Source organism: Oncorhynchus masou, chromosome 31 (genome assembly GCF_036934945.1).
Source record: "Oncorhynchus masou masou isolate Uvic2021 chromosome 31, UVic_Omas_1.1, whole genome shotgun sequence".
Lineage (NCBI taxonomy): Eukaryota > Metazoa > Chordata > Actinopteri > Salmoniformes > Salmonidae > Oncorhynchus > Oncorhynchus masou.
The window spans coordinates 76,230,179-76,248,395 of NC_088242.1; the positions used below are offsets into that span (position 1 = coordinate 76,230,179).

General features: G+C 41.9%; 1 protein-coding gene across 2 annotated transcripts in view; it reads right to left on the minus strand.

The window, feature by feature from the left end:
• LOC135524453 (zinc finger protein 423) overlaps window positions 1-13,536 on the minus strand; it is a 173,578-nt gene extending 160,042 nt beyond the window's left edge. For both annotated transcript variants that reach the window (XM_064952000.1, XM_064952001.1), the window contains exon 1: window positions 12,621-13,536. In XM_064952000.1, the coding sequence (XP_064808072.1) occupies window positions 12,621-12,660 (40 nt within the window). In that variant the 5' untranslated portion in view covers window positions 12,661-13,536. The remainder of the gene's footprint in view (window positions 1-12,620) is intronic.
• Between the last annotated feature and the right edge of the window lie 4,681 nt (window positions 13,537-18,217).

An 18,217-nucleotide genomic window follows, 5' to 3' on the forward strand; every position in this document is an offset into this window, starting at 1 on the left:
TGCCACTAAGTATAGCCAGATAGCCCATGCATAGAAAGGGAAAGGCTTACAGGTGAAGTTGAGGTAAAGGTGAAACTATGAACTATGAAACTATGCAAAACCCAACTACCAACTACTACTCTTCAGTAGCATTCTCTCAACCAGCTTCACGAGGTAGTCACCTGGAATGCATTTCAATTAACAGGTGTGCCTTGTTAAAAGTACATTTGTGGAATTTCTTTTCTCCTTAATGCATTTGAGCCAATCAGTTGTGTTGTGACAAGGTAGGGGTGGTATACAGAAGATAGCCCTATTTGGTAAAAGATCAAGTCCATATTATGTCAACACAACTTTAAGACATGAAGGTCAGTAAAAACGGAAAATTTCAGTTGAAAAAAACATCGAGAGCTATGATGAAAATGGCTCTCATGAGGACTGCCACAAGAAAGCAAGACCCAGTATTACCTATGCTGCAAATAATAAGTTAACTGCACCTCAGAATGCAGCCCAAATAAATGCTTCACAGAGTTCAAGTAACAGACACATCTCAACATCAACTGTTCAGAGGAGACTGTGTGAATCAGGCCTTCATGGTCAAATTTCTGCAAAGAAACCACTACTAAAGGACACCAATAAGAAGAAGAGACTTGCTTGGGCCAAGAAACACGCGCAATGGACATTAGACAGGTCGAAATCTGTCCTTTGGTCTGATGAGTCCAAATTTGAGATTTTTGGAGAGTAGGTGAACGGATGATCTCCGCATGTGGGGTTCTCACCGTGAAGCATGGAGGAAGAGTTGTGATGGTGTGGGAGAGCTTTGCTGGTGACACTGTCTGTGATTTATTTAGAATTTAAGGCACACTTAACCAGCATGGCTACCATAGCATTCTGCATGGATACGCCATCCTATCTGGTTTGCAATACGTGGGACTATCATTTGTTTGTAAAAGGACAATGACCCAAAACACACCTCCAGGCTGTGTAAGGGCTATTTGACCAAAAGGAGAGTGATGCAGTGCTACATCAGATGACTTGGCCTCCACAATCACCCGACAATTGAGATAGATTGGGAGGAGTTGGACTGCAGAGTGAAGGAAAAGCAGCCAACAAGTGCACAGCATATGTGGGAACTCCTTCAAGAATGTTGGAAAAGCATTCCAGGTGAAGCTGGTTGAGAGAATGCCAAGAGTGTGCAAAGCTGTCATCAAGGCAAAGGGTGGCTACTTTGAAGAACTTCAAACATAAAACATATTTTGATTTGTTTAACACTTTTTTCGTTACTACATGATTCCATATGTGTTATTTCATAGTTCTGATGTCTTCACTATTAGTCTACAATGTAGAAAATAGTTTTTAAAAAATAAAGAAAAACCCTCGAATGAGTAGGTGTGTCCAAACTTTAGACTGGTACTGTATGTTTTGGGAAGAGGAGAGGATGGTCCCTGGACTGCCCATCAACACAGCTGGACCCGCAGGCTGAGACAGGCCTAGACTCTACATTTTTAAAGCAAAGATCCATCAACCAACACACAGGGCCCACAGTCCACAGCCCAGTCCTCTCACTCGGCTATCTCCTAGTCTCTTTCTGCAGACTCTCACTCCATCTCTTAGCCCCTGTTTGATGGTGACATTAAGCATTTATTAAGGGAAAGAAAAACAAGCAAGAAAAAACAGATTTTAGAATGTTCTCCTCTTTTGACTCCTTCCTTCACACACCTTTGTGTAGTCTGAGTGATGGACTCAAAAGCCTCTGAGACACTGACAATACAAAGACAGCCCTAGAGTGGCACATTCTCAGATAGATGGTTCCAGTGCACAGTGCTAAACAGCCATCTCTTCATAGATTCTGTGTGGTTGGCTCAATCAACATTAGACTACAACTAAACTTGCCCTCTTAAACACAAACATCTCTAGCTCTCCCCTGGATCCCTCTCTCACACACATCTGCACCCCATTCTCCCACCCACTTCTTATCCTTAACTGACCTACCGTCACTGGAGATAGAATAACAAAGAGCTGTGACTCTGAGCTGTGAGCAGAGGCCTCATCCTCATCTTCACACATAAACATATGGACTCAAGCCCTCCCTGTTTCCGGCCATCAACACATCCATTCACACACACCAACTATGTTTCGAGATCGTCATTTAGATCATTTAATTTGACTTTCAATATTTCTCATGTAACATTACTGTTAGAAAATGTGTGAGAAAGGAGGGTGACATTGTGGGGGAGGGAAAGAGAGAGAGTGAACCTTTCCACCATCGCTCTTTCTCTCATGGGAACACTATCTGTAAGTAGCTCACCATTCAACAATGCACGTGTGTTAAGTGAGAATGCACCATAGACAAGACTGTAATAGGGAAATGAAAACATATCAGATGTAAATGTAATTTACAATTGACTTGTGAAATTGAGAGCAACTTGTGAAATCAAGAGCGACTCGTTTCTTTCCCGCTCCTCACCCTGCTGTTTGCAAGGTGAATTCTTCTGGGCTCTGTAAGGGGTTCACCCCTTCTGACAGAGGAACTGAATGAAATGAAATAAGAAAAACATGAGTCCTTGACTAACATCAAGGACTAGGCATTCACAGAGGCCAGCATGAAGGAGGGCCATACAATAAGGGATAATTCTGTCTGCGCTTAAAATGTTATGTGGTGCGAGGTTTCAAGTGGGGATGAAGAGAAGCTGTATCACAGCACTATACTGCAAAACACAGAGGAAGAAGGTTCTTACTGTGATTAATGAGAAGCTGTATCACAGCACTATACTGCAAAACACAGAGGAAGAAGGTTCTTACTGTGATTAATGAGAGCTGTATCAAAACACAGAGGAAGAAGGTCACTATTAATGAGAAGCTGCAAAACACACAGAGGAAGAAGGTTCTTACTGTGATTAATGAGAAGCTGTATCACAGCACTATACTGCAAAACACAGAGGAAGAAGGTTCTTACTGTGATTAATGAGAAGCTGTATCACAGCACTATACTGCAAAACACAGAGGAAGAAGGTCCTTACTGTGATTAATGAGAGGCTGTATCACAGCACTATACTGCAAAACACAGAGGAAGAAGGTTCTTACTGTGATTAATGAGAAGCTGTATCACAGCACTATACTGCAAAACACAGAGGAAGAAGGTTCTTACTGTGATTAATGAGAAGCTGTATCACAGCACTATACTGCAAAACACAGAGGAAGAAGGTTCTTACTGTGATTAATGAGAAGCTGTATCACAGCACTATACTGCAAAACACAGAGGAAGAAGGTTCTTACTGTGATTAATGAGAAGCTGTATCACAGCACTATACTGCAAAACACAGAGGAAGAAGGTTCTTACTGTGATTAATGAGAAGCTGTATCACAGCACTATACTGCAAAACACAGAGGAAGAAGGTTCTTACTGTGATTAATGAGAAGCTGTATCACAGCACTATACTGCAAAACACAGAGGAAGAAGGTTCTTACTGTGATTAATGAGAAGCTGTAAAACACAGAGGAAGAAGGTTCTTACTGTGATTAATGAGAAGCTGTATCACAGCACTATACTGCAAAACACAGAGGAAGAAGGTTCTTACTGTGATTAATGAGAAGCTGTATCACAGCACTATACTGCAAAACACAGAGGAAGAAGGTTCTTACTGTGATTAATGAGAAGCTGTATCACAGCACTATACTGCAAAACACAGAGGAAGAAGGTTCTTACTGTGATTAATGAGAAGCATCAGCACTATACTGCAAAACACAGAGGAAGAAGGTTCTTACTGTGATTAATGAGAAGCTGTATCACAGCACTATACTGCAAAACACAGAGGAAGAAGGTTCTTACTGTGATTAATGAGAAGCTGTATCACAGCACTATACTGCAAAACACAGAGGAAGAAGGTTCTTACTGTGATTAATGAGAAGCTGTATCACAGCACTATACTGCAAAACACAGAGGAAGAAGGTTCTTACTGTGATTAATGAGAAGCTGTATCACAGCACTATACTGCAAAACACAGAGGAAGAAGGTTCTTACTGTGATTAATGAGAAGCTGTATCACAGCACTATACTGCAAAACACAGAGGAAGAAGGTTCTTACTGTGATTAATGAGAAGCTGTATCACAGCACTATACTGCAAAACACAGAGGAAGAAGGTTCTTACTGTGATTAATGAGAAGCTGTATCACAGCACTATACTGCAAAACACAGAGGAAGAAGGTTCTTACTGTGATTAATGAAGCTGTATCACAGCACTATACTGCAAAACACAGAGGAAGAAGGTTCTTACTGTGATTAATGAGAAGCTGTATCACAGCACTATACTGCAAAACACAGAGGAAGAAGGTTCTTACTGTGATTAATGAGAAGCTGTATCACAGCACTATACTGCAAAACACAGAGGAAGAAGGTTCTTACTGTGATTAATGAGAAGCTGTATCACAGCACTATACTGCAAAACACAGAGGAAGAAGGTTCTTACTGTGATTAATGAGAAGCTGTATCACAGCACTATACTGAAAACACAGAGGAAGAAGGTTCTTACTGTGATTAATGAGAAGCTGTATCACAGCACTATACTGCAAAACACAGAGGAAGAAGGTTCTTACTGTGATTAATGAGAAGCTGTATCACAGCACTATACTGCAAAACACAAAACACAGAGGAAGAAGGTTCTTACTGTGATTAATGAGAAGCTGTATCACAGCACTATACTGCAAAACACAGAGGAAGAAGGTTCTTACTGTGATTAATGAGAAGCTGTATCACAGCACTATACTACAAAACACAGAGGAAGAAGGTTCTTACTGTGATTAATGAGAAGCTGTATCACGGCACTATACTGCAAAACACAGAGCAGCGCTTTTCTCAAAACACAAATCTCATTTGTAAATTCTATTAAAGCTCAAAAGACAAAGAAACCTCGTTCAACAGCTTTTTAACCATGACTTCAAGTTATACAATTACAAAGTCCATGGCATGGTGGAAGCAAGCATTGTCATGCTGGGGGATGCAAGCAGGTAGCATTGTCTTAAAAGTCCAAGCAGCAGGACCAAGATATATTTTGGACCGCTGAAAAACATTGAAAAGACTAGACTATGAAATGCTGTTCTGTTTTGTCTTCTTCCTAAATGTACTTTATGTTCAATGATTCAAAGAGCTACTTAACAACCCAACACAGCTAATATATACACACAGCCAAAGGCACTCAATCCATTGGAGTAATTTCTGTATGTTTTTAACTCAATGTGTTTTTCAGGGGAAAGGTTTCAGGCACAGTGGAATCAATAGGTTGAGCCGAAGGAAGCTATTGGAGGATTTTTCCTGGTGCGTGCGTGGGCACAGTCAGTCTCCCATCTCTGACCCAGGACTGTTCCAGATACCTGCCCCTGCAGCTCTTTGAGACCCAAACTAGCCCTGGAAGACGCCCTGGAACCAGTCCGGATTCAGACAGGATGGAGGAGCAAGGGCCTGGCCAGCAGGAGGCCTAGCTCCCCCTGGCCAGAGTTCAAGGCAGGCTGCAGGGGTCAACACAGGACCAAAGCTCTTCATTAGACTTCAGCATCAGGCCTCCTCCTCTCCTCCCCCCTCCCCAACAACCACCCTTTAATCATCAGAGCTGGGACGAGGAGCCTTCCGAGGGGGAGGCTGCCCAATAAATATATGCATCAGCCAGGTGTGGTGAAGGTGCTTAATTGCCCCCTTTGCTTATGTTTAATGTACAGCCTACGGAGACACCGTGGGGTCGAGGAGCAGCTGCCTAGAGAAAGCAGCATGAACACAGCCTCACTGACATCAGGGAGGGCCAAGGAGAGCAACCTGGTCTCAGAGCATTTCATGTTATACTGTACGTAAATCCGAGAAACACCATTTAGTATGATATGCTACATTTTGTATGGTTACATAAGACAGATTGCTAATTTAGGCAAAAACTAAAGGTTGGGATGGATATGTGCACGTATAACGCAAACATCTAGCAACCCAAAGGTTGCAAGTTCGAATCTAATCACGCACAATTTTATCGTTTTAGCTAATTAGCAACTTTTCAACTCCTTACTACTTTTTAGCTACTGCCCAACTACTTAGCATGTTAGATAACCCTTCACCTCACCCTAACCATAACCCTTTTAACTAATTGTTCCGCTAACCATAAACTTAACCCTAACTCCTAGCCTAGCTAACATTAGTGAGCTAGCTAACGTTAGCCACCTAGCTAGAATTTGTAACATATATGTTTTTGCAAATTCGCAACATATTGTACGTTTTGCAAATTTGGAACATATGATGTGAATTGTAATTCGTAACATATCATACGAAATGTGTGATGGCCATCCACAAATGAAAACATACCATACTAAATGGAGTATCTCGGATTTACTTGCAGAATTATTCAACATGCTCTGAGACCAGACTGAGGAAAGAGGAGAGGAGAGCAGCGGGGAAGCAAGGTGAGGAAGATGGGAATGGATGAAAGGAGGACGAGACAAAATAGGAAGAAAAACTGAACATGAAGACCTCTGCCTACACTGTTGGATCAGACAAACAGCAGTTTTCTGCTAGTGCTGATCTGGCTCTTGCAGCTACCCTCCAGAAGGTTCATGGTTTTGGCCTTCTCTCTCTCTGAGGTCAGAGCAGAGCTGGGTCACAGCCCTCTCTACACATTGGAGACACTGCACTGACATTTACACACAAAACCCATTACTACACTCACATACTCACTGGTTCACAAAGGGCTGCGCTTGACATATCCCATTTATGGAGCCTGCACCGTGCTCAGGCGTTTAGGCTGGTTAACTCTGGGTGTCTGCCACAGATCAGCCTGGTTCAACATCAAACAACAGGTGGGCCTTTCCAAATGTCCTCAGGTTAACATTGCACAATAAAGAACAGCTCACTACATTAAGCAAAATATGAAATCATATTTAAACTCACATTTGGCTTATAGGGTAGAGAGAGAATTGGCCGTTGTGATGCCCTGGTCCTGTACACACAATTTGCACAGGAAGGAGAAGATTTGAAAAAAATCTTTCTGAACGCATTGTTCCAACACATTTTAATCCGCCCACTGCAGCAGCACAATCAGAGTTTCAGAGCGAGGGAACTCAGAGAGGACAGACTCCACAGGGAGGTACTGGTGGGGGAGCTGTGGTTGGCAGGCCAGGGGTAGAGGGGGTCGGGGGGAGCAGAAGAGCAGGAACCAACCACACAAACAGAATTAATAACAGAAGTCACCCTGGCGTTGCTGGCTCTTTAGAAAGGAAGCACAGAGCGGAGAGGGTCCTGAGCTGGCGGCGGTTCCGGCCCAGTAAGTCCAGAGTGCTGATAAACCCTGATGCTAAGCCGGTACAATGGCACAGCCTACGACTGAGCCCGTCCATTAAGACAGATCCTTCCATACACACTAGCAGGCAGGCTGCTGATAAGGAATTGTCATTGGCAGACACACTGGACACAAGGGAGCTCACCCTAACTGGGCACGCGCACATCTCCACACCAGTAGGGTCTGCTGTAGAGCAAGAGTACACTACATTACAGGAGGGAAGGAAGGATAATAAGCGATTGATTCTCAAGCAAAGTTTATTGTAAATATTGGACCACTATAAGCAGGTTAATTAAATGTCCTATATCTAGGACTCTTATAAGTAGAGTGCACTGTACCTTTAAAAATATCCCCTTTCTCCTCTTGAAAAAGTGCAAAATGCATATAATATTGGGCAAACTAATAGGCTCTATAAAAAAAAGACTACCGCTGTGGCTGAACAATGACCAATTACTTCTTTTTGTCATATCAAAAAACAAAGTACTAGACAAAATTGCTCTCCCTGCTGTGCAGTCAATGAACATTTTACAAAGGCTTAGAAAAATCTATTTTGAGGTTCACCTACCAATAACACAGGTCAACAGTCTTCTATACTTACAAACTGCAACAATTAATGGTAAAAGACATTACATGCCTGCTGCCAGTTAACAGAACACACAATGATAATATCATAATGTGAAAGTGACAGACCAGACTATGTATTATTCCCTGTCTTACACATAGACACACACGCACGTGCGCGCACACACACACACAGAATAAAGACAGGGGAGCAGGCTCTCGACACTCAATCAGTCCTGTGGTAATTCACGTCACTGTTTTAGAACAGCCTGTTGACCAATGAAACTTTGGCTATGCTGCCAAAAGTGACAATAAAAGAGCAATTGAATGTTGAAAACATATGGTCTCAGGACGGCAGAGAGAGGGTAGAGGGATGTCAGGGATAGGCTTCATGCACACATACTTAAAAAATAATAATAAACTACATCAATCCAAAACAAAATATACAGCAGTAATACTTGCAATAAGATGCTAACCTGTGTATTATTAACACTGTAATTATAATGAATACAAATATTTACACACATGCAACAATTTCAAAGATTTTACTGAGAGAATTCATGTGAGGAAATCAGTCCATTTAAATAAATTACTTAGGCCCTAATCTATGGATGTCACATAACTGGGAATACAGATATGCATCTGTTGGTCACAGATCAAGGTAGGGGCGTGGATCAGAAAACCAGTCAGTATCTGACGTGACCACCATTTGCCTCATGCAGCGCGACACATCTCTTTCGCATAGAGTTGATCAGGCTGTTGATCGTGACTTGAGGAATGTTGTCCCAGTTCTCTTCAATGGCTGTGTGAAGTAGCTGATTATTGGCGGGAACTGGAACACACTGTCGTACACGTTGATCCAGAGCATCCCATATATGCTCAATGGGTGACATGTCTGGTGAGTATGCAGGCCATGGAAGAACTGGGACATTTTCAGCTTGAAGGAATTGTGAACAGTTCCTTGCGACATGGGGCCGTGCATTATCATGCTGAAACGTGAGGTGATGGCGGCGGATGAATGGCACGACAATGGGCCTCAGGATCTCAACATGGTATCTCTGTGCATTCAAATTGCCATTGATAAAATGCAATAGTGTTTGTTATCCGTAGCTTATGCCTGTCCATACCATAACCCCACCACCATGGGGCACTCTGTCAACAATGTTGATATCAGCAAACTGTTCGACCACACGACGCTATACACATGGTCTGCGGTGGTGAGGCCGGTTGGACGTGCTACCAAATTCTCTAAAACGACAATCGAGGCAACTTATGGTAGAGAAATTAACATTACATTTTCTAGCAACAGTTGTGGTGGACATTCCAGCAGTCAGCATGCCAATTGCACACTCGCTCAAAACTTTGAGACATCTGTGGCATTGTGTTGTGTGACAATGCCACGCAAGGTGCATCTGTGTAATGATCATGCTGTTTAATCATCTTCTTGATATGCCACACCTGTCAGGTCAATGGATAATCTTGGCAAAGGAGAAATGCTCACTAACAGGGATGTAATCAAATTTGTGCACAAAGTTTGAGAGAAATAAGGTTTTTGTGCGTATGGAACTTTTTCTCCCTAATTTTGATCTTGTCTCATTGCTGCAACTCCCCAACGGGATCGGGAGGTAAAGTTTGAGTCATGAGTCCTCCAAAACATGACCCGCCAAACCGACAAGGAGTTGCTAGAGCGCGATGAGCCAAGTAAAGCCCCCCCGGCCAAACCCACCCCTAACCCGGATGACGCTGGGCCAATTGTGCGCCACCCTATGGGACTCCAGATCACTGCTGGTTGTGATACAGCCCGGGATCAAACCCTGGTCTGTAGTGACGCCTCTAGCACTGGGATGCAGTGCCTTAGACTGCTGTGCCACTTGTGAGGACCTGGAACATTTCTGGGATGTTTTATTTCAGCTCATGAAACATGGGACCAACACTTTACATGTTGCGTTTATATTTTTATTCTGTATATTTGAGTACCAACATCATTGTTACATTGTGGTCAATTGCTTTGTAATTGCATAGTAATGGACTTTAGCTTTTTGCTATTACAAACTATGCAATAAAATAAGTCATTTTTCTTCTTGTATAATTATAAACTCTCAACTATTGCTATGCAATTTAATTGCGATTACTGAAGTGCAATGTCACATGTTAATACAATGTTGTTACTTAGGTAATTTAACTGTTACTACAAAGGTGTACAAGTAATTTAACAATCTAACCATAATGTAGATTGAGACATAACTCAACTGCAACATTTAAGTACTATTATGTCAACATAAAATGGACACACAAAATAATATCTAAACTACCGAATCCAGGGGAGACAGCCATTAAAGTCTTGGCCAGGTGAAGCTATCAATGGATTAAGATTTTTTATTTTATTTCACTGCAATTTAGAAAAATGTTGAATTGATAGCTTGTGAGTAGTACTGGTGGAATTTGATGTGGAATGAGGTGGAAAAGCACAAGGGAGGCGGAGTGGAAATTATGCCTTTAGCCTTGGATCCCTACTCTCTCAGCTAGTCCTAGACAAGCCTTGTTCCAGCATCTCTTTCTCCCACATCACAGGTTAAAGGTCCAATTTGATTTGATTGACTGTAAAACAACATTGTGGAAAATAAATAAGTGCTCTCTCCCTCCCTTCCTGTCATCTGCACTCATTCCCGCTTAATGTCCTGTAAATGAAGAGGATTTATTAATGTGTAATTATCACTACATAATGCATGAAATACTCATGGGGATGGGGGAGATATGAAACAGAAATGCCCCGGCCAGGCACTCTACGCAAAGACACACATTAAAAAGGGATTAATGGGGATAAATAATATTTTGATAAGAAGCGCTCGCTCCCCTCTTTCCTCCATCCCTCCCCATTAGTAAAAGAGCCAATCATAGATATTGACACAACCTCAATTAGCCATCTACAATTAGGATAGAAAACCACTGATAATAACAAGGATTGGTGGTTTCCACAATCCTTTTTTCATCTTGGACGTCGGACTGTCTGTGTGTAGCAAACTAGGAATACATATGATTCTCAATGTGTTGTTTCTGCTTTGGCATCGACAGGCACTCTTTGGAGTTGAGTGAGCGAGCAGGTGAGAGACAACGGGACATGAAAAACACGAAGAATCCCCGGTGAATGCCTTGAACCACTCTGCTGCTCACTCATAATTTGAGAACATGCCAGGCCGTGGGAAAGGTGTTGTGGGGTGATAGCAACAGAACACATCTTAGTTACACATAGAGCTGCTGTGCATCACTGACTAAGCAAAAGCTTTGTTTATTCAAAGCCACAAGCTGAAGCTGCTCAACACACGTAGGATACAAAACAGTACAAAGACTAGCCTTCTTTACCCTGCAGGGAAATTAGGATTACTTTCAGACGTGGAATATGTACTTGTAATCATTGTACTTCATCAATTTAAGAAATTGTTAAAATAATCAAGTGATCTCTTTCCCCACATTCAGCTTACATTATCTTTTTTTTCATGCTTTGAAACAGTGGATCCTTAGTACAGACAGATTATTTGGGACGGCAGGGTAGCCTAGTAACCGGAAGGTTGCAAGTTCAAACCCCTGTGTGTTCTGTTGACAAGGTACAAATCTGTCGTTCTGCCCCTGAACAGGCAGTTAACCCACTGTTCCTAGGCCGTCATTGAAAATAAGAACATGTTCTTAACTGACTTGCCTAGTTAAATAAAGGTAAAATAAATAAATAAATAAAGTGACCCGTATTTTCTAGTAAAAGTTAATTTGGGCATTTGGCTCATTTTGCCTCTGGCTGCATTTACAGAAGCATCCTGAGAGGTCATGACATCAAGCTCTGGTGACTCAGAACCAGACCAGCCACTGTGGTCATCAACACAGCTTCAACTTGCCATTAGTCTTGGTGAACAAGTCACTACATTTACAGAGTGCATGCATTAAAACATATAATAATTTAAACAATGTAGGCCTTATAATCCTTCCACCATAACCATTGCATATTGTTGCCATCAATTAGATAGAACAAAATGACTAATTGGGGGAGGGGTAACCTAACAATTCTGGACCACATGGCCACCCCATTGCCCATCTGGTTTCCATAGGCCTTGTTTACACAGACAGCTCAATTCGGATATTTTGCCAATAATTGACTATTCAGATCAGATCTTTTGCCAATGTTGGACAAAAAAAAATCATATGTGGGCTGCCTGTGTAAACGCAGCCAGAGGCAAAACGAGCCAAATGCCCAAATGAACTTTTACTAGAAAATACGGGTCACCAAGAAAATGGTCTATCAACTAAAACACAAACCAATGTGCCCATGCATTTATCGCGGTGATGGGAAAACAACATGTGCAAGATGTGGGCATGCATGGGCAGCAAACGGGTCACGTGGCACGGGTGACAATAATTACGCACACATCAACAATACTGGTGAGCAGTAGCTAATGAAACAAACACGTTGTAGTCTAGTCGGGTATTGAATGTGGTCCCATTTTACAATCGATTAAGTAATTAGCTGACCAGGGAACGCCTGAGTGACTATTGTAACAGTACAGAGAGTAGTCTATGATAGACCAGGTACATTTTCTATTATTTATTTTACTTTGTTGCTCAGGCTTTGTTTGGCAAAATGTATATAATAAAGACAACATTTAAAACTATATTTAAATCTTTGAATTTCACAGTATTCGGCAAATGATGCCAGGAAATATTATTATTGGTTATGCGTCTACTCGTGAGTATGTCTCCAGTCTCTCCATAAAATAAAATGTCAAAACACTTACCTTTTACGGAACGCGGTTTAGCCTGTTTTCGTCTAGACATCTCTGGGCTGATAGTATTTTCTTCTCGTGTAGACCTCTAATGCTTTGCGAATACAGTCATACAGATGGATACTTTAGCTGGCGTTTTTCACTTCTTTGCCTGTTGCAATGCGGCAACTTCAGACTCTGATAGTAGCCTATAATCCAGTTAAAATGAGGTAGGTACAATTAAGAGCTGTGGAGAGGCGCATTGCCCGGATACTCGAGCAATTTAACTTCTTCAGCTGGACTCAACCTGTAGAATTGACGGAACAACTTGTCTTTCTCTCTGGGTCCGTAGCGACAGTATGTATCTTTTGTTCCTTTTATGTTCGTTGGCGACAGCGCGACTTTATCCGTAGAGTTTCAAGAGACAGCCAAAGACAAATGACAGGCGTGCGATGCGGTGACACCGGATCGGCAGTTAGAAAGGTGCCAGCCACTACGTCCAAATAATGTGATTACCTGACTACACAATTCTAGATTTCTGTTCAAACAAGCTTTACATTTTTTAGTTTTCCTCCTGTGCTTCCTGAGGTTGTTCTCGGAACTAAGTCGTTCTCCCTGATCTTGCGAACACCGAACCTCCCTCCTCCGTCCGTCCGTTATTTTTCAGAAGGTGACATGGGCAATGCAACCTTACCCAGCATTTTCTCCATTGGGGATTTGTTCAAATATCTCCCTTTGTAATTTCATTCATATACCCAGTGAAATGTTTGCGGTCGCTAGCCTCTTTCTCCCCTTTTCTTTGTCCTGACTCTGGTCTTCCCTCCGCCTCCCGATCCGACTACTGGCGGGTTTGCAGCGCAGACACACATAATAAAGCCAGGCTTGGCTGGAAATGTAGCTGTGTCCCAGCAGGAGGATGTGAGAGTAGGGTCCCGGCGGGGGAGCGCTCTGATCCCGCTGGGAGCACTGCACAGCCTGGGTTGAGCAGACAGAGCGAGCCAACAGCACCAAACCATGGTCAGCCATGGAAACTGCAGCTTAACTTTGAGCACAGATTGGGGAAAAAACACGGAGTTTAGAGGGACTCTGAAGAGCGCATGAAAAATACGGACTGGATTTGGTTTTAGTCCTTTAAATCTTAAATGTTTGCATGTGATGTTGAAATGCGTTTTGTAAATGTAGCTGGTCGTGAAACGCATCCGTTTATTTCCATGCATAATTTCGATATTTATTATAAATTAATAATATTGGCTATTATTTTGCCGTGCTTAACAGTGCATAATGGCTTTTTAACGCAGCTTAATACAAAGTCTGTCATTTCATTATTCAGAATGATTTTAAATGTGGAATAATGCGGTGTATTTCTGTTGTTTTTTCAAGGGGGTCTGGGCCCTCACCAATGGCTGTATGAATGGGCAAAGTCATCGATCACGTGACACCATTCATTCCTATGTGAAGAATCAATGAGTGTGTGAGAGCGGTAAACCCAACGAAGCCGACTGTAGACGAAAGTCGGTCAGTGCAACAGCAGAAAGTCGGATACTGTAGTGCCTTCAAACTCAGCTTTGGACCTCGAAGCCAGCTCCACTGCATATTTACTCATTGTTCCCTTCTAATCAGGGGCGATTTTTAAAATTTAACCAGACAAGTCAGTTAAACAAATTCTTATTTACAATGATGTCCTACACCTGCCAAACCCTATGGAACTCTCAATCACAGCCGGTAGTGATACAGCCTGGGTGTCTGTAGTGATGCCTCAAGCACTGAGATGCAGTGCCTTAGACCACTGTGCCACTTGGGAGCCCATTTAGACCTGGAACACCAGGTGGGTGCAATTAATTATCAGGTAGAAAACCATCCAGCTCCGGACCTCATAGGGTAAGAATTGAATACCCCTGCTGTAGTGGTTTTCAAACAGCGAAGCTCGGATGAAGATGGCAGTGTCAACATAGCTGTTATTGTTTATAAAATGTTGTCTGTGTAAATGTTGAAATAAACTGTCATATCACACACTCACAAACTGGAAACAGCATGTACAATTCATTGGTTAGAGAGTCAGGGGTCTCAAATGTCACAGTGATGGTGAAAACTTGGAGAAATGTTGGGTTTAAGTGTGTTAAAATCTTCCTAAAAGTCAGAGAGGATGCACAGATGGACATGTCTTTATTCACTTGGTCCTACTTTAAATGACGTTCAGCTTATAAAGGCTTCATAAACACTACATAAATGTGTTACAAATCATCTATAACTATGTCATTCTTTATAAAAGGTTAATAAATGTGGCATAACTGTGACTTAACCACCGATGTCAAATGTGACATAACCCACTATGTCAAATATGACACACCTGTGTAATATAAAGGGTGGCATAAGCACCTCTTAATAAAGGCCTTATTAGTCCTATTAAATTGAGGCCTCACAAAGCATTTATAACCATGTCATGCATCTTGGTAGAGCATTGCAACACAAGGATATTGGGTTTGATTCCTGGGATCACCCACACGTAGAAATGTATTCATGCATGACTCTTTACCAATCCATATTTCTCAGGCAAAAAGTAAATCCACCTTCAAGAAAAAAATAAAAGAACATCGAACGCGATAGACCATATGACTGGACAGGAAATGGAAAGCATCAACTGGATGTTAAATGTGTTTCCTGTCAAGTATTTTAACTGTCTGTATTGTCTACTTGTTGAATGTTAGTGGTTGTTTGTAATGTCTTATTAATTGGAAGATTAGCTAGTGTTACAGCGTTAGTTAATGGGGATCCTAATGAAAAGTACAAATTACTGTAAGTCGCTTTGGATAAAGGTGTCTGCTAAACGTTATATAGTGTCTTCGGGAAGTATTCAGACCCCTAGACTTTTTCCAAATTGTGTTACATTACAGCCTTATTCGAAAATTTATTAAATAAAACAATGTTTTGCAATCTACACACAATAACCCTTAATAACAAACAGAAAACTGTTTTTTAGACATTTTTGCACATTATTACAAATAAAAAACAGAAATACCTTCAGTATTCAGACCTTTGCTATGAGACTCAAAATTGAGCTCACGTGCATCCTGTTTCCATAGATTGTCCTAGAGATATTTCTACAACTTGATTGAAGTCCACCTGCTGTAAATTAAATTGATTGGACATGATTTGGAAAGGCACACACCTGTCTATATAAGGTCCCACAGTTGACAGTGCATGTCAGAGCAAAAACCACAGGCTCCCGAGTGGCGCAGCGGTCTAAGACACTGCATCTCAGTGCAAGAGGCATCACTACAGTCCCTGGTTCAATTCCAGGCTGTATCACATCTGGCCGTGTTTGGGAGTTCCATAGGGCGGCACACAGCGTCTTCCGGGTTTGGCCGGGGTAGTTCTTATCTGGTTAAATAAAATATAAATAAAAGACAGATGCGTGGAGTTTGCCAAAAGGCACCTGAAAACTCTCAGACAATGAGAAACAAGATTCTCTGGTCTGATGAAAACAAGATTGAACTCTTTTGCCTGTATGCCAAGTGCCACACCTGGAGGAAACGTGGCACCATCCCTGCGGTGAAGCATGGTGGTAGCATGTGGGGATGTTTTTCAGCAGCAGGGACTGGGAGACTAGTCAGGATCGAGGTAAAGATGAACAGAGCAAAGTATAGAAAGATCCTTGATGAAAACCTGCTCCAGGACCTCAGACTGGAGTGAAGGTTCACCTTCCAACAGGACAATGACCCTAAGCACACAGCCAAGACAACGCAGGAGTGGCTTCGGGACAAGTCTCTGAACGTCCTTGAGTGGCCCAGCCAGAGCCTGGACTTGAACCTGATCGAACTTCTCTGGAGAGACCTGAAGATAGCTTTGCAGTGACACTCCCCATCCAGCTTGGGAGGATCTGCAGAGAAGAATAGGAGAAACTCCTCAAATACAGGTGTGCCAAGCATGTAGTGTCGTACCCAAGAATACTCGACGCTGTAATCGCTGCCAAAGGTGCTTCAACAAAGTACTGAGTAAAGGGTCTGAATACTTATGTAAAAGTGATATTTCAGTTGTTGTTGTTTTTTATAAATTAGCAACATTTTCTAAACTTGTTTTTGCTTTGTCATTATGGGGTATTGTGTGTAGATTAATGAGGGGAAAAACAATTTAATCCACTTTAGAATAAGGCTGTAACGTAACAAAACGTGTAAAAACAAAAATGGCTCTGAATACTTTCCGAAGGCACTGTATATTATATTTCACTAAAACATTTCTCAGATGGCCCAACCTATTTCCCTTTTGGGTCTATCATCAATATTGGGCCTGTCCTCAACTTCCCCCCAAAATGCTGTGCTTGTAATACCCTGATCTGGTTCACCTGTCCTTGTGATTGTCTCCAACCCCTCCAGGTGTCGTTATTATCCCCGCTGTATATATCCCTGTGTTTCCTGTCTCTCTGTGCCAGTTCGTCTTGTTTGCCAAGTCAACCAGTGTTTTTCCTTGCTCCTATTTTCCCCAGTCTCTGTTTGTTTCTAGTCCTCCTGGTTCCGACCCTTGTCTGTCCTGACTCTGAACCCGCCTGCCTGACCACTCTGCCTTTTCTGACTACCAGCCTGCCTATCTCCTTGTACTGTTTTGGACTCAGATCTGGTTTCTGACCCCTGCCTGGCCTGACCTCGATACTGCCTATCATCTAGTACTGTTCCCGACCTGCCTTTGCCTACTCCTTTTGTTATAATAAATATCGGAGCTCTACCATCTGCCTCCTGTGTCTGCATTTGGGTCTCGCCTTGTGCCCTTATAGTGCTGCAGGACGACACGCACTTTAAAGTGCAGTCATGAACAGGGTTGCTTGGCCTTTTTTACCCCTTCTGTTTTTTCCCCCAAATTCCGTTTCTTGGTTGGGTTTTTACAGGTTTTGGATTTCCACCAGTTCTTCTGGTTTGCAAATGTTTTTTCACACTTTGTTTTAGAAAAACAAAATAACAATGTCTGTGCTCACAACAATGCTTAAACTACATTAGGTGAAGACTTTTGAGGTTTGGGAAAAATCTATCAAACTTAGACTTTTTAATGAAGTTGCCCTTTAATTCAGTGAGCATGCCCTACACTGTTAGTTTAGCGGGTTTTCTGTAGTGCAGGACGTACACGTGATGTGATTCGGCCGCCAATGGAATGGGTGCAGTAAAAGGCCAGCAACACTCCCTATTATTCAGAGTCCCATAAAATGACACTATATATACATTCTACAGACCTTACTGAATATTCCTTACAATACTTTTAATGCTGCACCCAGAATAGTTCTTGCTCTAAGCCAATCTGTATTTCATATACAGTGATTCACATTGAGGGTATTTATTTGATCTTGGAACATGTTCTAAAACCCTAATTTAATGGAAATGTTACTTAAATATGAACAAATATGAATCATTGTTAATGGTTAGACAATTATTTTTTATATATCATGAATGGTTATTGATACTTTTCTACTATTACGTGGGGGACTTCTTTTAAAATCGCATGTTGCTGACGAGATCCTGATCCTGTGTTGTTGGTAAATGAAATACCCCACTTGTGCTGTCACTGGACAGCGAAACACAAGTTAACCATTATTTATTGTAATTTAAATGAGTCTGTAGTAGTTAAGTGTTGAGTTAGATTACACATTG